This window comes from Triturus cristatus, chromosome 4_2, assembly GCF_964204655.1.
Source record: "Triturus cristatus chromosome 4_2, aTriCri1.1, whole genome shotgun sequence".
In the NCBI taxonomy this organism is placed as follows: domain Eukaryota; kingdom Metazoa; phylum Chordata; class Amphibia; order Caudata; family Salamandridae; genus Triturus; species Triturus cristatus.
In genome coordinates, this window is record NC_140586.1 from 262,234,535 (window position 1) to 262,255,598 (window position 21,064).

The 21,064-nt window shown below is 44.9% G+C and overlaps 1 protein-coding gene across 2 annotated transcripts in view; it reads right to left on the minus strand.

The window, feature by feature from the left end:
- KIF14 (kinesin family member 14) overlaps positions 1–21,064 on the minus strand; it is a 624,724-nt gene that overhangs the window by 255,390 nt on the left and 348,270 nt on the right. For both annotated transcript variants that reach the window (XM_085601461.1, XM_085601462.1), the window contains one exon: positions 7,839–7,936. In XM_085601461.1, coding sequence (XP_085457587.1) covers positions 7,839–7,936 — 98 coding nt within the window. The remainder of the gene's footprint in view (positions 1–7,838; positions 7,937–21,064) is intronic.

Sequence of the window (21,064 nt, forward strand, 5' to 3'; positions counted from 1 at the left end):
ATCAGTACACGTCGAGGAACAATCAGTGTAAGAAGCATCGACCCCACTCGAAGGACGAGCGCAATCACGGGGTGCACCATCAGAGGCGCAAGAAGCAGACTTACAATCACGGCCGGAGCGAGAGGACTCGCGCTTGGCAGACTCCTCACCCGAGGAAGGAGAATCACTCGAGTTCCAGATATTACCATCCCATTCATCAGGATTCCAATCCAGTCCAGCTTTCGCCACGACCAGACGCACCTTTCGCGTCGAAACCCGACCACGCCGATTCTTGTATTTATAACGAGCAATTCGCACAGCCGCCCTCTCGGCAATAGTTTGGTACGTCTCAAGTTTGTCAGCAAGCAACTTATTTTGACACCGCAAGAAAGTATGAGCATTCTGAATCTCAACAAAGTTCGCTTCCACATCCTTATGCAATTTCTGTAACTTCAACAACCTCTCATGCAGAATCCTGTACGCAGACAGAACAATCCAACCTCTGCGCCCCAAAACGGGAAGCTCATCACCCTTAGATACCGGCGCCTTCTGTAAACAAGTAATCACATTAGCCGGCTCCGCCAGCTCCAAAAAAGAATTCCAATTCTCACTCAAACCAGTAGAATCAGCCCACTCACGGGCTAAGGCTTCATAAGGCGTTGAATCCCAGCCGGGAATATCAACGGGCAACTTAAAAGTAGATTTCGACTTTCTAGAAAACATCTCGGAAAAGAAAGAAAAAGAGAAAGAAAAAAAAAAAAAAAAAAAACTATACACACAATGATATACAAATAATATACAAACGAAACCACGCACGCGCCGAAAGCAAACACGATACAACCACAACGCACACAGGTTTCGTAAACGGTTCGTGACGCCAAATGTTCTGCTTGGGTTTTCGGATCAGATAGAACCCACTCATCAGAGCCTCACTAACCCAGCCAGAACGTTACCCCCTCCCCCTCCCTAGAGCCTATTTACAATAGGTAACCACATATATCTACCACCTAAGGACAGGGAATTCCTACTATACATACCAAGACCTCTTATAATCGGCGGCCTCGCGATCCCATACGGATCCAGACCTCTCTGCCCATACGACAGTATCACAAGTGGCGGCCTCGCGATCCCATACGAATCCAGACCTCTCTGCCCATACGACAGTATCACAAGTGGCGGCCTCGCGATCCCATACGAATCCAGACCTCTCTACCCAGACGGCAGTCTCAGCACAAGTGGCGGCCTCGCGATCCCATACGAATCCAGACCTCTCTACCCAGACGGCAGTCTCAGCACAATCGGCGGCCTCGCGATCCCATACGAATCCAGACCTCTCTGCCCATACGACAGTATCACAAGTGGCGGCCTCGCGATCCCATACGAATCCAGACCTCTCTGCCCATACGACAGTATCACAAGTGGCGGCCTCGCGATCCCATACGAATCCAGACCTCTCTACCCAGACGGCAGTCTCAGCACAAGTGGCGGCCTCGCGATCCCATACGAATCCAGACCTCTCTACCCAGACGGCAGTCTCAGCACAAGTGGCGGCCTCGCGATCCCATACGGATCCAGACCTCTCTACCCAGATGGCAGTCTCATACGACAGTTCATCCTATGATCACCATAACATACAAAAAGGGAATCAGTCTCACTATTCATCAGATCACACAAGGACTGCCAGTTCGAGCATAGCCTGTTCTCCGGTTCGAGGGGCTCCTCTTTCCCTTATTCAGTTACCACTTACCTGATCAGGGTTAACATCTGTTCATGTAGCCGCAGCTGACTAGAAGAATAGGCTACCCTCTCATACAAGAACACGCAGCACATGTTGGTTCACTACAAACTGGGTACTTTATTACTCATTACATACGCAATCACATAACATTACAATATAACACATAACCTGCAAAGAAAAGTGAAAGATTAAGTTGTGCACTCTAATAAGAAAGGGTCGACATCACCTTAGTAGTGTGTAGCCTGCACTCAGTGGTCATCTAGGTTCCCTTCTCGTCTGTGCCTCGGCTCGCCTGGAAGTCACACCTCCGCAGTCATCCTTCTCCGAGTCACTGGGACCTCTTCCTTATCGGCTACTCTCTCCTCTCTGGCTATTCTGCTAGGAGAGTATTTGTCTCTCGGGTTTTCTCCGCCTCCAAGATGGCGTCTGTCTTCCCTGGAATAAGTAGTAGCTTTACTGCTAATGGCTAGATGCTGCCTACGGACTGAACATGTAACTGCCTCAGACTTTCACTAATATAGAGGTGTGTTTCCTCATGGAAACTTCCGGCCCGTAACCTGCCGCCCACCAAATTCTTGTACCTCCCCGTACCAAGGACACGTTCCCAGCCGGCCGGCCTGATGTAGTGTCTTCGGTATGAAGAAAAATACAATCCTTCGATAAGGGCCGGCCTGAACCGGTTCTCTCCAAGCGAATAACACCTCATAACTAAAACATTACATTTGACCTAGAAGCATCCCAAGCTGCCGGAGCAGAAAGAAAGATGGAGTCTCTCCCGTTTGAGGCCTACCAGGCCTGAATTCAGCACGGCTCCATGAAATACCCTCACTACAGGACAGGTTATCCCTAATACTAACGAATCTATCCCCTAGGCTATGTGTGCAAGCCCTGATCTATGGGGAAGAGCACAGGATCATGTCGAAGTGCCTAGTAAATAGGCTCCATTCACTACTCTAACCCTTAGACTTGAATGGTAAGAGACTGAAGTCACATTCAATCACCTTTCCTCACAAGAAGGCCGGGAAAATCGAGCAGAACAGGTGCTAGCAGCCAAGGTTGCCCCAGCACTCAGGTTGTGTGTGGAATCTAAGGGGCTAAACTCAGTTACAAAAACGGATGCTCACGCCATCCCCGAGCTGATGACATCATTGATAGGTTGGGAGCTGACAAGTTCCTAATGACCTTTTCTTTAATATCAGGGTACTGGCAGATTGCCCTAACGAAGGGGGTTAAGGAGAGGTCTGCATTCTCCACCCCATAGGGCCACTTCCAATGCAAAGTGATGACCTTTGGGTTAAATACTGCCCCAGCCAACTTCCAGAGGCTGAGCAACATGGTCATGGCTAGGATGCAGGCTTTTTAGTGCCGCCAACCTGGATGACATTGCGGTCTTTAGTTCTAGCTGGGAGGATCACCTGTTCCACTTCAAAGAGGTGCTGAATGGCCCTGCAACAGGCAGGCCTCACTATTAAGGCCAGCAAGTGCCAGATAGGAAAGCTGGGACACCTAGTGGGCGGAGGCAAGGTGCAGCCCCTCCAATCCAAAATTAGGACTATCCTAGCTTGGGAACCCGACCCTCCAAGACTCAGACTAAAGTGAGGGCCTTCTTGGGCCACATCCCAAAAAGGTGATCTGGACGGAGGCCTGTCAGAAAGCCATTGATACCCTCAAGGAGGCCATGTTACATCACCAATATTCAAGGCCCCTGACTACTCCAAGGAGTTCATTGTGGAGACAGCTGCTTCAGTGCATGGCATAGAGGCTGTGCTCACAGCAAAATGAAGAGGGCCTAGACCAACCTGTAGCCTTTACCAGTATGAGGTTAGTACCCAGAGGTGGAGTGTTATTGAGAGAGAAGCTTTTGCTGTGGTCTGGGTACTAAAGAAGTTGCAACCATACCTACTTGGGATTCACTTCCGGGTTCCGACACACCACAGGCCCTCAGATGGCTCATGCAGATGAGGGGTTAGAATCCCAAACTTGATGTGGTCAATCTCCCTATGGGAATAGACTTTATGGCGGAATACCGCCCTGGATCTGACCACTCCAATGCTGATGGACTTTCAAGGTTCTTCTACCTTAGTGATGGGAACTCCCATGGCAGTTTTTAGTTCTCCCTACTTTCAGAGGGAGGGGATACATGTTTAACCTGTCCTTCACGGTGTTGTCTTCCACTCACCTTTTTGCCTTCTTCACTCCTATTTTCGAAAATTCATTTTTGTTGGCATTAGGACTCTGAGAACTTCACCACAGCTAACCAGTGTTAACACACTCTAAAGCATAGTCCAATTGGCTTACACTGGATTGGCACATTTAATTTACTTATACGTCCCTAGTATGTGGTCCATGTTCCAAGGGCCTGTAAATTAAATGCCATTTGTGGGCCTGCAGTACTCATTGCGCCACCCACTAAAGTAGCACTTCAAAACATGTCCCAGGTCTGCCATTGCAGCCTGAAGTGCAGTTTTAAAACTGCCACTTTGACCTGGCTGGCAAAATATACTTTTTGCTAGGCAGAAACATTTCTTTTTGATACATATAAGTCACCCCTAAGATTGCATTTCAAAGGTAAGCCTGTTTTTTAAGTTTTACTTGTCCTAGCAGTGAAAAAAAAAAGAGAAATCCAATTTCCTCTCACATAGGATAACATTGGGTTACCTCATTACATCTCCTAACTACTGATTCAGATAGAAATGTCATGTTTAGTCTCAAATGATAGTAATTTAAAATACTCTTTAATGGTAGAGTAAAATTTTAAGTCACAATTCTGAAAATGCCACTTTTAGAAACTTGTCATTTTCTTGTCCCAACCATTTAGCGCCTGTGTCACAGGTCAGGTGACGGTGAATAGCTTGGCAGTTGGCATTTGTGTATTCCTCGCAGACAGAGACAAAGGGAGTTTAGATGTTGGGAGGCAGAGCTGTTCCCTGTCCCACATACATTTCAAAAGGCTGCTTCCAGCACACTCACAAAAGAATTTGACACCAGTCTCGTCACCTCAAACTACTTGTAGCCTTGAAAGGGGAAGCAAGGAACTTTTCAGAACCAGGTGTGGGGGATAGCCTAGTAGGTTTTCCTACTTCAAAGAATTGCACAAAGCATAAATACTGGACCTCTTGAAATACTTTTAAGTACACTTATGGACCTGCAGAGGACACCGGAAGGACTGCCTTGTACTCTATAGGACTGTCCTGATTCTTGAGGCCTGCTTTGTACCTCTGAGGGCTGCCCTGCAGCTATCAGAGGGCTGCCCTGCTGCTTGAAGCCTTCCTTGTACTTCAGAGAACTGCTCTACTGCTTAAGGGCTGCCTTGGTGCTTGAATCCTGGAATAGAGAGAGTGACGCCAAGGGCTAGTTGGCTGGTCTCGTGTGTGAGCTACAGGAGGATAAGTTCCGGAGACCTAGAGCCCTGCGACTGGCCTCTGCTTCAGTGAGTTCTAATACCCCAAGTGGTGCCCAACCTGTCCTGGACCCTTGGTTGTGGTGGTGAAGGTGCTGCTCCAGCCAAACCCTAAAAGTAGGGACTTAGAAACTTTTTCACCAAAAAGCGGCCTGTGAGCCAACAGAAGACCAGGACCTACTTGCCTGCTGTCCCACCCGAGGGGCATCTCCAGTCGGCATGACTTTGCCAAAGCTCCCACTACGTTCTTCTCTGAAGCAGGAAAGCCTGTTTAGCAGGACCTCTGAGTAACAGTATCTGGCCCCGTAGAGCCCTCTTACACTACAGCCTGCAGTGTTGTCCTGCTGGAAATTTCAGGCTTCATAAAAAGAGACTAAGTTATCTGTATTGCTTTTCATTTTTCCTTGATTATGTTTCTTTAAAAGTCAAAGTCATGATGATGTAAGATTCTTAAGCAGAAGTTTCTGGGATACAGAGCTCTGCCTCATATGAGCTATTTGAAAAATAATATCCATTAAAAATAAAAGAGAGACTAAGTCCAAATGCAGAAATCCCTGCAGACGCCTCCTCCAACACAGCCGACTGCCTTGCCTCACTAAACTTTACCTTCTCATGAACTTTTCTTCGAAATTTCTTCTAAGTCCAAAGGTAAGCAGAGACTGGGCCCAATTCATCTTGTGTAGACGAACCACGCTCTATCGCAGTTGGCCTTTACTTTTGACTTTGCCCCAGTATTCCGTGACCAGATACCAGCCGCGGTCCATGCAGGTAACAGCGGTGGGGCCGGGTAAGGGGGGATTGCAAGAGACAATGCAGAGTGAGAATTAATCATGGATTTAATTTTCCCTCAGCATCATCCCTTAAAATCCCCCTCTAACCCGGCCCCACCGCTGTTACCTGCACAGACCATGGCTGCCAGATACCCATGGTTGCCGGTTTGTTACTTTAGAAGTCAGTTTTCACTAAAAACTTTAGAAATTCATAACTGCGGCTCTACTGATTGGATTCTTTAGTTTTCTAGTCATTTTATTTATCTAAATTTTCTCTGCTTTTCTAGTTTGGTTTGGGATTTTTTACTTGTGTTGCTTTTTCACTATATTACTTTATCACTTTATTACTGTTTGTGTACTACATAAGTTAATCCTGAATGCTTTTGTGCCTAGCTACCAGAGGGTTAAGCACAGGTTAATTGTGTGGTTCACCCTGACAAGGATTGTGGTTGTTGCTTGAGAATGGTTTCCTTCCCACTAAACCAACAACCCATTTTTTTTAAATTTTTTACAGAGTTCCTCTCCCGAAAGGGGTTGGGAGGTAAATTGCCTAGGCTTCTCTGCTTGATATTGTTTAAGAGTATCGGATGTCAAGGCTCTGGACATGGCGGGAAGGAAGTTTACTCCACATGGGATATGTTTCCCATAGCTATATATACTAAATGCAATATCAGCATATCATCTTATCCGAAGTTTGGGAGTACTACTAAATTATGTGTGTTATATTTTATTAAGACTTCTAAAGCTATGATGGAAGAGTTCACACCTCCAGGATTATCACAACTGCTTACTGCTATCAGAAAGCCATTCAAGGTGATTTAATTATACTATCACTGCTAGATGGGCGAGATGGATCTTGCAAGAGGCAAGAATAGGCATCTCTAAATTTGGAGCTCATTTGATAAGAGGGGCTATGGCCTCAAACACCTTCTCGGGGGGCCGGCCTAGAGGCATTCAAGCAATTTTATTTCAATTGGTTGGGTGATATGGCGTAGCCTTTGGTCCTAACATAGAATACAAAATTTCCTAAGTAACCCGTTAAAAACGTTCCAGTTCTATTAAGGGTACTGAGGTGAGACTTGTTCCATTCCCGATGTATGTCTCAAGGATCCTATATCGTTGGTTTGGAGACGCAACACATGAAATCTTAAGTAGGTGAACTGACACCAGTTAATAATGTGATGTTTACCTAGTTGCAAGCATAACTCATATTTGTTATTGTTGCAATGTTTTGACTAAGACATAACAAAGCTTACTGCTTTTCCTTATTCAATGGGTACATAACATAAACAGGGGAAAATCTAGTATGGAAGACAGTGGCTGAGTTCGCAGGAAGAAAGAGAGAAGGTCTAGTGAAACAGGATTACATGTAGCATTATTGATTTTCACTCGTTCTTTGTTGTACTACTGTTTTCCAAATGGATCCTGGGAAGTGTAGTTAGTTGCTGGTTGCTGCTTGAATCGAAATAAAGAAATAAGGCATAATCCTCATCTGTGTGTCCTTAATCGAATTGAAAACTTTCCTTCAAGTTAGCTAGGATATTTTATTTTGCCCTTCTGATGCTTGAAAAGGTTTTCCACAAGCGGTGGATGATTTGATCAGCACTGGTGAAAAAAGTCTGCCTAGACACATTGTGCCCCTGAATCCTAGCATCCTAAAAGGCTCGCCTAAATTTGCAAACTACAAGTCTGACATGGAATTGTTTGTTGCTCATAAACAGCTTTTTTTCCTTTTTTTTTTTTTTTAAGAAAAATAGATAAATTGATGTGGCAAACTGGTCTTTTAACTGGCAATACTACAACAAGAAAACATATTTCCAATTGTTATACACAGTACCTAATGGAGAGCGATTTCTTTTTGGTTCTTTTAAAAACACCAACATTTTACACCTGATTAATTGTTAAGGTTAGGAAACACTGTGAAGACTTCTCATTCCATGCCATTTGTTACCTTCGCCTTGAAAATGAAGTCTCTGGTGTTCTTGCCAGATCAGGTTCCCATTCATCGCAAGGATCATAGAAGACATCATCGTCTTTGCTGTTATTACTCTATAGGAATAGAGGTCAGATCTAGTCAGTCATTGAAATTTTTAAAGCATCCATTACCAATACGAAGGTAATTTACAAGGTCAACTCCTTATGTTAATCTTAAACAATAGTTCAGAATACCAAAAGAGAGGGCGGGGGGACCATCACTTCTTTTTCGGATTACCCTCAAAAAGGGCTAATATGTGCCTTTATTCCCGAGGTGTCTCCCATAGCACAGAGCCCTGGCACTCCCGTAAGAAGATATGTTTGCATTGCTTGAATGCATTGATGTCTGTTAAGTACTAATTATGTAATAACCGCAGCCTGGAATTTTTCTTGGGCGGACAATCTTTTTTTTAATTTTTTTATTCTTTTTATTAGTTTCATGCGTAGTTATGCATATATTGGAATCAATTTTTCAGCAAGCAATTAATATATCAGTACATTAACGGGGGAAGAAAGTCACTTTTACATGTTATCTGCGCTCGATCTCTATTACGCCTCATTTCAAGTTCCAACGTTGGGGAGATACAGAGATTACCACGATATACGTTCCATTTGCCCCATTTCCTGTCCCACTTCTTTGGGCATCCCCGAATTGTAAAAACGTCCTTTTCTGCAATCATACATTTATCAACTTCCTGTAACCATGCTTGCGTAGTTGGAGAACTTGCCGCCCCCCACCCCTTAGCTATTTCTCTTTTGACAAGGGTGTATCCAAGTGTAGCTAGTTGTTGTTCCACCTCTGTAAGATCCGTTGCCGCCCATATATTAAACAGGCCCCAACCCCGGTGTAAGAGTCAATGCTTTCCCCAGGGCCGTTTGGATATGAGTCGTGGCCCCCTCCCATATCTGTAGAAGCTGCGGGCATTCCCATACCGTATGATAAAAGGTAGCTGTGTGGCTGCAACCCCTGAGACAGAGTGAATCAGCCCTGGCCCCTATCTTTGCCAATGTCACTCCCGTTAAATATCATCTATGGAGAATTTTGAATTGTATCAATCGGAAGCGGAGGGTGATGGCTGCCTCTCTAGGGGACATCAGGGCAGCCTGCCAGTCTTCATCTTCGACTGATCCCAGGTCTCCCTCCCACTGCTCTCTGAGCTTGTGTAATGTGTCAAGTATGTTATTACACAATTTTTTTATAGGTCAATGAAATGGCTTTGGAATGTAGTTGCCCATCTAGAAGCCGATCTTCCAACTGTGACGACTCTGGTAACTCTTCGGGGTTCAGCAGGGCTGTGGTGAGGGCGTGCCGGATCTGCATGTATCTAAACTGTTCCCCCTGCGCCATCGTGTATTGGTCCTGAAGCTCCTTAAAACTGTGGATCGACCCCTTTTTGATCATGTCTCTGACTACGGAAATCACGATGGTGTCCCACTTGTCAAAGCCGGGTTGATGGCAGAGAGAACCCAACCTTTGGGCATACCATAGTGGCGTTGCTTTTGTGAGGACGTTTGACCACCCTAGTCGGGAGTTGGCCTGATGCCAGATAGCTTCAGTATGAGAGAGTGGCCCAAAATATCGCCCTCGCTTCACTTTAGAGTACAGTGCTCCCAGGTAACCAGATCGCCCAGTCTGATATCTGTCCAGCATGTATGCAGGATCATTAGGAGAGCGGTATATTCACCGGTTTATCACCACTAGGTGCGAGGCCCAGTAGTAGAGTCTGAGGTCTGGGAGGGCTATTCCTCCATCGTACCAGCCTTTCGTTAATTTTTTGGTGGCAATGTGGGGGGCCCTTCCATCCCAGAGCAGGGTTCTAACCTCACTCTCCACCTCTGAGAAATACGTGTCTGGAACTCGATATGGGTAATTCTGGAGAATATATAAGAAGCGGGGGAGTGCCAGCATCTTAAACAGGGCAGCACGACCTATCAGTGACAAGGGCAAGGATCTCCAATGTTTAAGATCTGTTTTGAGCCAGGCCAGTGGGGGGGGCCAGGTTACGATCTTAAAAGAGGGTAGGGTCAGATGTGGCATATATTCCCAAGTACCGAAAGCCCTCCACTGCCACCTCGATTGCGCAATTTGGTGGGAGACGGGGGGCCTGCCCCAGGAACATAAACAGTACAGATTTGCTCCAGTCTATTTGATAACCCGAGTACTTTCCAAAGTTTGTGAAGATATCCAGAACACCGCGAATGGACTTATATGGGGAGGCTAGGTACAGCAAGATATCATCTGCGTACAGGGATATCCGATCTTCCTGACCCTCTGCCCATTTTAGGCCCCTCACCATCACATCTCGACGGATCCAGGCGGCCAGCAGTTCCAGCATCAAGGAAAATATCAATGGGGACAGAGGACAGCCCTGCCGGGTTCCCCTTCGCAGCGTGAATATTCGTGAGGTATAGTTATTAACTCTCACTTGGCCCTGTATATCTGTGTAAAGTATTTTAATCCAGCCTAAAAATTTTGGGCCAAATCCCATCTTGGTCAAGACTTCGAATAAGTACGGCCACTCAATGGAATCAAACGCCATGGAGGCATCTCGTGATAGCACCACAGCATCTTCTTCCAGGAATTCCCTCCACGCCAGCACATTGTTAAGTTGGCGGATGTTCAGTGCTGTATTTCTCTCCGGCATAAACCCAGGCTGGTCAGGATGCACCAACGATGAGATAACCGGAACCAATCTGGTGGCTAGAACTTTAGCTAGGATCTTAGCTTCCGCGTTGATCAATGAAATCAGCCGGTAGGAACCGCACTGGTCACCAGGCTTCCCTGGCTTACGGATTACCACTATAGATGCTACTCGCTGGTCACTGGGCAGCTTCCCATGCTCGTAGCTTTCATTGTACATGGCGCGCAGATGAGGGGCAACGTGTGAGGCAGTTGCTTTTAAGAATTAGATGGGGATCCCATTGGGCCCCATGGCCTTCCCTGAGTGAATTTGGCTTATGCCTTTTGAATCTCTTCTTGGGCGGACAATCTTGACTGCACTTATCTATGAGCGGTTGTTTTTCTTAATAACAAGTAAACTCCTTTTTGTGAAAAAACATATAATTATAAATATGTACACACGCATACACACACACACACACACACCAACAAACGTTCTGGAGCACTAGCCATCCATAACACACCTCTGCTTAATTATTTGAGGCAATACATTGTGAATTGTGAAAATGTGATCCAAGAACCAAATTGCTGTCTGTCAGATAGACCTTTTGTAGAGTGAATCATGTTGCCCGTGACAATATCTCTGCATGCAATTCATAACTTATTTTAATAGTTAACAGAAGCCATCTGGATAGCATACATTTAGTCCCCATTCTGATCCTTCAAAAACTCTGGAGAAGGCACAAAGAGTTGGCCTTCAGTCCATGGCAGATACAAACTATATGCTTCAAGATTAAAGATGTGTTCATCTACCTTCAAAGGATGAGGAAGTAGATAAAAGAAGGTAGTACGATCTTCTGTGCAAGACAGAATTCAGATTCCACCTTTCATGAGAAAACAGACTTTCTTTAGGACAAAAACTGATTAGGATTTCACAGAACTCAGTAGGTTCAACACGCTCCTAGACACAGTAATGAGTGCAAGAAAAACAATCTAACATCAGAATTTGCAATAGGGAAGTAAATGTTCCAAAATGAATCACCATGTAATTGTAAGCACCAAAACCTGGAATAGGGAAACATGGGCATGCACACAGTCATCTGGAAACCTTACAACAGAATTAGATGTACACAATGGCTTGGATGGGGAGTCCCCAATCCCAACTGTTGGATACAAGCTAAGGTTAAAGTTGCTGCTACATAACTATATTAAGCGCAGTCCTGTACAAACTGGAGGACTGTCCAATCTACTAAGAGAATGTTCACATTCCTATGTGCGTATCATTCAGAAAACCTTCATCTGCAAGGGTGACCATATGCCAAAAGCAATTCCATTACTTTATTATGTAAAAAGACTAAACCCCATATAAATGTTCATGCTTAGATGGAACACTGAGTTCCCTTTCTGAGACAGGAGGTTTTCCCTCAGTGGGAGCTTCTAATGAGACTAGACAGAGATCCAGAATATACAGATAAAGCAGTCAGGGTGATCGTTGACTTGTGATGCCTGATCCATAAATGCACTCTGGACATGAAAGGGAATGGCCAGAAAGCAAAATGAAGCACAAACATCCAATGCAGACTGACCCCCACCCACAGCGACTCAATTTTGGGAAACTCCATGGAAAAAGAGGAGTGAGATTTTGTTGCTCAGACTTACAGAAAACCTCTTTGGCACAGACGGAACCCTATAATATATGAAGAGATGTATCAGAACTTCACAAACAAGAAAGCTTCACATTCACATAGAAACCTTCAGAGACAAACCTTTGAAGGTGCTCCAAACTCATCTTGGTAAATCGCACCATGGACGACAAATTATCCAGGGAAGGGAGGGTGTGTATTTGCTGTCTCAAAAAGATGTGCTGCAACAGCAGCAATCACAGTTAAAAAAAAGAAACTCTGGAGGTCTACTTTAACCCAAGTGATAGCACTTCGACTGCTATAAAACTCTATGGACATTTAGGGCACACTTGAAAAGACAAAAAAATACACATCCTGAAGGTCTGCAAAAACTGATAAACCCTGACCCTGAGTCTGTTTCCTGACAAATGTATTCAGTAAATGCAGATCCAGGATAAACCAGAGACCACTGCATTTCTTGGATATTAGAAATTACTAGACGTAAGAACACTGCTCTTTCCAAAGATGGGACACTCTGTAAAGCTATTTTCTTTAACAGAGCCAAAAACCATGTTCCCAAAATATGTGTGGGTGTGTGGTGGGAAAGGTATGTGAAGGAGTGCTGGGTGTTTTTCTATTTAACAGGAGGAAGTGCAACAATGTGTTGAAATAAAGGACTCATAAATCAAAGCAGTCTATGGCCATCTCTTCCAGAATCCCAATATTCGTCCACACGGGTGGTGCAGAGAACATTTGATTTCAGATCACTAAAGAGGCTTAGGTTCGACTAGAAGGAGAGGGTCTCCTCCGCTGCAGTACTCCTGCTGTGGATTGCCACAAGTATTTCTGTGATTTACTTGGCTGGTGGGGCTTGTCGGAGTCAGATTATCTCTAATCACAAAACGTTCATGACTGTTGATGAGATTGTCTTGTTTGTGATGCTGGCTCAAATACATCACCTATGGCCCTGCTTGACCGCAGCCAAGCATGTGTGAGGATAAATATTATCATGGCCATCAATTTGGCTGCCTGTCAACTCAATCTAGACTTATTATTAGTCTTCAGTTGCATATGTTCATTCCTTTTTTAAGTTATTAAAAAAACATACTGAATCCTTTAATAAATATGAAATGGCTAAGAGAGTAGGCTCTCAAAGAGTTTGGGAACATCTTACCATGTGCTGACAAGATTTTGATACATGCACTACTAAACGAGAGGATCAACTACCTTAAGACTCATGTGTAGAGGTGCCTTGGGGAGAATTGATTAGGTCTTAGGTTGGCAGATTCTTTAACAACTACATTCTGCACTAGGATGTGAAAAAAACTATGATCTGAAGATGCTGGGATATGTTTCTGGTTTCTTTTCCAGGTGGCATTTGGGGGTCTATCAAGAACAGATGTTGCAAAGGCACTTTGCAAAGCCATGCAAATGTAAGACAACAAGAACACAAATATGGTACAATTTTTACTAACAGCGAAGTGGATGAGCTGTCAAGATGAATTGTAGATCATTTTTTATTTTTAGAAAAAGAAAAACTTAATCCCCACAACCTTGTGATGACATCCGAGGTGGCAGAGAAACTATTATACCAAAACACAGTACAATTCCTAAACACAAGATAGTTGAAAAAAAAAGCCAAGGAGGCAAGCAAATGGGGTAAAACAAATCTGTAGCAGACTAATGACAAGGTGATGGATTAATGATCAGTTAGGGTGCAAAACACAAAGGAAATACACAGCAGGACCAATAGGAGGTGAAGGGAGGGAAACAAAAAGAAGCGGTAGGAGAATACAAGAAAGAGTAACGGACAGATGGTAATTGAAAGTGTATTGGTGGTATCGGAATTCAAACCTGCCAAAAAATCAACGCATAAAAGAAGACATAAAAACAGGGACCTGTATTGTATTTTTATTACAAGTCGTACATACACAAGCTGCCAATGAAAAAATACAATGACTGTTCTTTGTTAAGACCACTACAAAATTTTAATGCTGACAAATTTTCACAATACTGAGACGCTATGAATCACAAAGAATAATAATGTGGATCTTATGTAGGTATCTGCATCCTGCTCCACTCAAAGTTTAAACCTAGAGGATGGTGTGAAAAATAAAAGGAGAAATTGGGGCGTGCCTAGCTGGGCTGCAAAATGGCTGCTCACTATGGAAGCTCTGCCTGCCTGCTTCTTAAATCCTACGACATCCTTGACACAGGCTCGTCGTAGCCCTCCTGACACAGTGGCAGGAGGCCATCGCTGTATCAGTGCCTGCTGATTTGCAGTTATTTTGGCCTCTGTGGAGTGGTAAATATCCCTGGACTCTGGGCGGGGCCAACAGAGGGGAAGTGTGGCCTCACCATAAGACAGCTACACTACCCAGCATAGGGTGGCGGTGTGGGGATGGCCCAGAGTCTCGACAGCGAACTACGCCACTGCTCCCTGGGCCACCTAGTCCTGTTGGCTTTCTGGGGAGGTCAGATGGTGGGACCAGGCCGGCGACACTGTGTGGAGGGGCTTGGCCCGTGCAGACCCACCTGTGCTCAGCGAGCTCCCAAGGTACACCTGAGGATGATGGCCTACGCCATACTGCTGCCAGCCCCACAACGTATGCAGTGGCAGGGTCCCACACCATTGAAACTGTGAGTACCCGATTATCCCCCAAACTGCAAGGGCCTTGGAGTGCAGCAACACCCGTACTGCTCTGTGCTGCACGCAGCTCCCCAGCTGGAGACCGCCAGAGAAGCGGACATGAAATGCTGGACTCTGCACGGTCATGTTCCAGCTGCTGGTGCTGTGCAGCGGGCAACCCAACTACTAGTGACTCCTCTGTAGGCTTCCTCCGGTGCCCCCACTCACTCTAGGCTGCTGTATCGCCAGTTAGCAGCCTGCGCACTACATCACGGACAACACCCACCCCCTCCCGAGATCCCTGAGCCTGCTCATGCCCCCCGGGCTAGGTTGTGGCGGGGCTCCACCATCAGGTCTGATATAACCTGGACGCCGCCTGGCATTCATCCACCATGCATGTAAAGCTGATGAAAATTGCTGAGAACTATCGCCCATAGGCGTTTGTGGTCTGTACCACTGCTGGGATAACTGTTCGGCGAGTGTCCGACAATCTCTTCAACTTGGCAATGCTAATACCACCCTCCTCCCTGTACAACTGGGAAATATGATTGAGGCAACAGGAATGCAAAATAGAGACACTCTGCGGAGCGCACTTGTTCCCTTGTGCCTCTGCTCCCGTGCTTGTCTGTGCCCGCCACAGGCCCTCTGGGAACTGGGCCTGCTCGTGCCCCCAGTGAAAGGACGCCCTAAGGTGTGGTGGGGCCTGGTTCGGGACAATCAGCCTGCCATGTGTATGATCGCTGGAGGCCCACCTTCCAGGTAGGTAGGACTCGTACTAATACAAATAGAGAAATCGCTGCAGCTGGACGGGGAGGGGGGTGCAGCGAGGTGACCATCCGATGCACTGGCTAATTCTGTGATCATGAGTCCGGCAACAACCATGGGCAAACTTGTCACTCGCTAGTCTAAACTTACTTTCGAAAGTAGGCGTCTCATGCGACAAGCGGAGGGCGGCACCCACTCGGAGTCTTCTCCGGAGTACCTGGCGAGGAGTGCTACTCAAGACCTTAAGGAGATACAGGTAGATGTGAAGACCAGTCTCAAGGCCATTGACGTACAATTTGACATCCTCACCAACCGCCTAGTTCACTTGAAACATAGGGTGGGCAAACATGAAACCAGACTGGATCATCTTGAAAATCTCATCTCTGATACAGAAGATGTCCAAGCTGACACCAAAAAGCACATGTTGCATATGGACAAGGTTTGAGGAAATGATTAAGGCTAAAAATGAGGATCTCCTAAAGAGAGATCGAGGCACAACAATCTCATAAGCACGGGGATACTGGAATGCACTGCGATTACCAAGATGGAAGACTTTGTGAAGCCCTGTCACCAGTGTTAATTGTAAAGAGGGCAGACCGAACCTTGGGCCCGCGTCACCCATGGGCACCCCGGCACATCCCATTGTTGCGCATCTCCTAAATTACAAGGATAGGGACACTGTTCTGTACCTGGCCCGGGAACATCAATCTGTATGTCACGAGGGAAAGGACTTATGTTTCTACCCTGACTTCACCATTTCGGTGCAAATTGCCAGGCGTGAGTTTCTGCCTAAAAACTCACAAAATGAGAAGGACTATAGAACAAACTTAAAACTCTGAGCGTCCCATTTGGATGTTCGGAGATGCTATACTGGTCTTGTAATATTCACTTAGGGAGGAAAACCCAAAAGGTTATAAACACTTCCCTCACCCACTAGATAGTGGTATGCATCATCATTGGGCCGCTAACACACCCTGGTGGAGAGCATAAGTACATAAAACAGCAAGGCCTCCACCTGGCAGACCTATAGTGTCTGGAATAGACTCAGTCCTGGAACCCTTGCCACAATTCTGTGACTTCTTTCTGAGACCCATCGTACAAAAAATGGCAGCATATCTGAAGGACACTAGGGACGTATTAAACCTGATCAGAGATCTGGACGTGGATTCAGAGAATGAACTCCTGATAGGTTTGGATATTGAATCCTTGTATACTAATATCCCCCAGAGGGAGACACAGAGTTATTGAAAATATTCTGTTCTCTGAAAATTGAGATTACCAAACCCCAAGAACATTTAAACTATGCCTTCCAGAATTAGCGCAAACAATAAATTATTTTCAATACAGTGACAGCTTATACTTGCAGACCCATGGGACATCCATGGGCAGCTCTTTCGCTACTAGTTTAGCCTGTCTGAATGTGTCGAACACATATACTCTCCTCAGAATCCCTCAAACTCAATATGAATATGCAGAAGGTATATTGACGATGTGCTCCAAATCTGGCATTGGGACAAAAACCAAGCAGGAGATTTTCTTGCATGGGTTAACAGCAGAAATTCCATCCTATTTTTCACTGCAACCATCACCAGAGAGTCACTACCCATCCTGGATATGAATACAATCCCTAGGAATGGGAAATTCGTGAGTAAGGTATATCACAAGCCCACCAACAGAAACAACCTACTTCCATTCCAGTTTCCATCCTAGGTCACTGAGGGAAAACATGCCATATGGGCAATTCTGACGTATCCTTAGGAACTGCTTTGAGACAAAAGATTTTTTTAAAGTAGCAAAACTATTGAGCACCAAACTGGTGGAACGTAATTACCCTCAACACGTAGTGAAAAAAGCCCCATAACGAGCTAAGAACAACAACAGGGAAGCCCTGTTGGAACCATATGTCAAACAAACAGAAGAAAAACATCTGTGTGACAACATTTAGCACCTCTTCCAAATACATCAGAAACATCATATAAAATAAGTGGTGAATTCTTAACACCAACGGACTGAACCTGAAAAGCCCGGTAGTCTCTATTTTAAAAAAGTGCCAGCATTAGGGACAGCTTGGTACATACTAGACCCTGACATCAAACACCAGGCAAAAGAACTGAACTAAAATGTTGGGGACTCCCACCTGTCACTGGACATTATGCCTGCGGTTTTTGCAAGGTTTGTCCTTTAACAATAAAGACAAAAACACTAGATTTAGGATTACAATACCCCTGGGAACTTAGAAACCACACAGCCTGTAACTCAGAGAACGTCATCTATCGGATTACTTGTCCTTGTGGCTATCAATATGTGGGTATGACCACCAGACACATACAAATTAGGATTTTAGAGCACACGAGCAACATCAGATGCAGAAAGACTATGACCAAATTGACAACACACTTTTTGTAACAAAAAACACAGAAAAAGATATAAGATGGGTGGCGATTGACAAACCTTTCCTCCCGAAAAATATCACTGACGTCAGTAGTTTTTTATTCCAGCGGGAGCAGAGATGGGTACATAGACTCAACAACAGTGAAAGGGGTTTGAATTATGCGATTCCTTGGAACCATGTAAACATCCCCGCTAACTCATATTGACAATTCTATGAATTAAAATCTAGTATCTGATAATTAAACATAAGAAGGGGACTGACATGACAATAATAAAACAATACTAGATCCAAACAATGGGTCAGTATAACAAACCAAACAGACAAATGAGAACAGGTCATAGACAAAGGAACACTCTCTCAAAACCAATATGGCCGCCACATCTATCAGGGAGGACCGACATCGGTCAAGGCTGAAGCGAAATAATAGCAATAATAGAGGGGGCCTTAAACTGATGAATAACACGATACGAAAAACAAAAGCTTGACATTATATTTTTTGTTTCTAACTTCATGGGTCTTGAGGGGGACTCTGTAACAGAGTATATGAACATCAGCCACTCAACTTTATTCTTTTTTTAAAACACATATAACTACACTTGCACAAACTGTATGCGAGGACTCTAATATTTGCAAGTAAGTTGGAATAGCCCCAAGACGAGGGACCTTTTCCATATTCCAATATGGTAGCCGCATTCGCCATGAAGGACCGATACTGGTCCCCACTCTAGCGGCAGAACATAAGTCACTGAGGGAGTCACATGACTGGTGACTTCGAGACAGGCACAGATATAATGGAGATGCAGAGCGGTACCCAGATACAGTCTGAAGGTCGCGAGTTGCATGTACGGAGACGTTACTCCTTGATGAAGTACTCGGGCACTAAATCGGGGGTCTCACTTGATTTTGAACCAGAGTTAAAAGATTTCAGCAATACCGTGGGCAATGTCATATTTCAGATAATGCTCCACGGCAAAGGGTAAACATACCTGAAAGTATTCAATCACTCGAGGAACTGGTATCATATACTAAAGGGGTGTCAGGAGTTTTGGCATACTCTGCATCTTTTTCAAAAAAGAATCTGCAAGAATGGAGATCAAGGCATATACCTTGGGATATCAAAGTATAAAAATTAGAGATCGGGACAACAATACAGTTCTGGGAAATTGAAGTTGATAATTAGCTAAAACACAATCACAGTACATATGTGAGAATATGCAGTTGAGAGGTGTCCTACCAAGTATCAGTTGTTGCTATTACCATTTTTCAATATATGTGTAATTTTATTAAGGGTGTGACTACAGGAGAACGTTCCTACTCAGACCCCGTGTTGAGATAGGCAAAGGTGAAATTCGGGTAAGACTGATACCGTTATCCTGGCAGGCAACTTTGCTATTGCTTTCAATCACACATAAACGCTGTTTTTGTTTTTTCACTGGGTGAGACTCGCAATGTGAAGGTTTTTAATGACACATGGATTCTCTAAGGTTATATGACCAGTTCTGTTTAATTTAGGGAGGTATACCCGTTAAAACGATTGCACTAGATTCTAGAAACATGCTCGTAAACCGTTTCCTTTTCTTTCCATAGTAACAAGCCATGAGTCTGTCCACAAGTAGGCCAAGTACTGCCAGTAATATTTATCCTGAAACATAGGAAATACCTATCAATAGGGATAATATAAATGGAAATAGAGGGATCTGTATCCTGAAGAAGGCCTGAGACCCTTATGGGCAGTGTATAGAGGCTGAAACATGTTGATACTGGCAGTGAGGGAAATGGAGACATAATCTCTCCGATATAGCCTCCTTAACTTTTTTAACCCTGTCAATGGTGGCCCAAGAATAAAATTAGATAGGGTACCCCACTTAGACAGTTTTAAACACTTTCTCTTTGCTTTGCATGTAGGATCCCTTTCCAAGAGAAAAATGCTCTCTCTAAAACAAAAAAATATGCTCTTCACCCTGAGCATTCCTCTACGCCAGGGTGTGTTAGCAGCCAAATAACGAAGCATGCCACTATCTAGTGGGTGAGGACAGTATTTACAAACCTTTGGGTTATCCTCCCTAAGTGATTATTACAAGACCAGAATAGCATCTCCGGACATCCAAATGGTATGCCAAGAGTTTTAAGTTTGTTCTACAGTACTTCTCGTTTTGCGTGTTTTTGTGCATAGATTGAAGAACAAGGGAAGGCTTAATCTCTATTGCTCGTTATTGTGTGTCAGAGAGTTTCTGCCTGTCAGGAAGTTGCTTCAGAAGGCCAAAATCCCGTATGCCCTCATATATTCAGCCAAATTGCATATCTCCTATGAGGGTAAACCACATTTCTTTACTGACGCCAAGTCAGCCCGCAAGATTGCAAAGCACATCACAATGCGGCAGTGCTCTCCTGGTACTTAACTGCATCATACTGGGGGCAACTCTTAACAAGAATGATCAGAGGGGAGAGTCTTCAGAGACATTGCACCAATTCCTTTATTTGCCCAACTCCCCCCCCCCCCCCCCCACTGTTTGGCTCTGTTAGTATGTGCACTACCCCTAGGGCCTTTCCGCAGTGTCCTGCCTACTGCATGTTGGTACTGCGCTCACTGTGTCACGCTATTGGGGATTGATATCCCACTTGGCCACCCAGCCATTGTCTGGCAGAGGTGTATGTTCGGCTCTACTTCGCCTCCGGAGATGTTTCCCAGTTTAGATGTTAAGGTTGTTTAGGGTTGGTCGGGGGGTAATAATGCTCAATAATGTTTGGGGGTTGGTGTGAGAGGCAGGTTGGTTGGGTTAAGGTACACTGCAAGTTTTGTTGTTCTTTGCTTTTGTCCTCTCTGGCCCTTAAGCGATTTACCACCACTCATGTGGCGTGCAGCACTCTGTACACTGAATGACAGACTGCCCTTTTCACCATTCATATTAGCAGCACTTTAATATGACATCGACAAAAGGCCTCACTTGGAATAGCCGCTGTCTTAATGACCACTGAAAAACATGCTTAGTACACATCTTCTTAGTCTGTCATCACATAGACATCTGCTTTCACCAGGAGTTACATCTCACCTCATGCGCTGCTCCAGGGCTGCAAGTCAAATGGTGCGGCGAAACACACACATCCCTGTACTCCAATTATGCTAGAAGGGTCGTCATTTTAATCCGCAGAGGCCTCGTATAGCGCCTCACTGGCT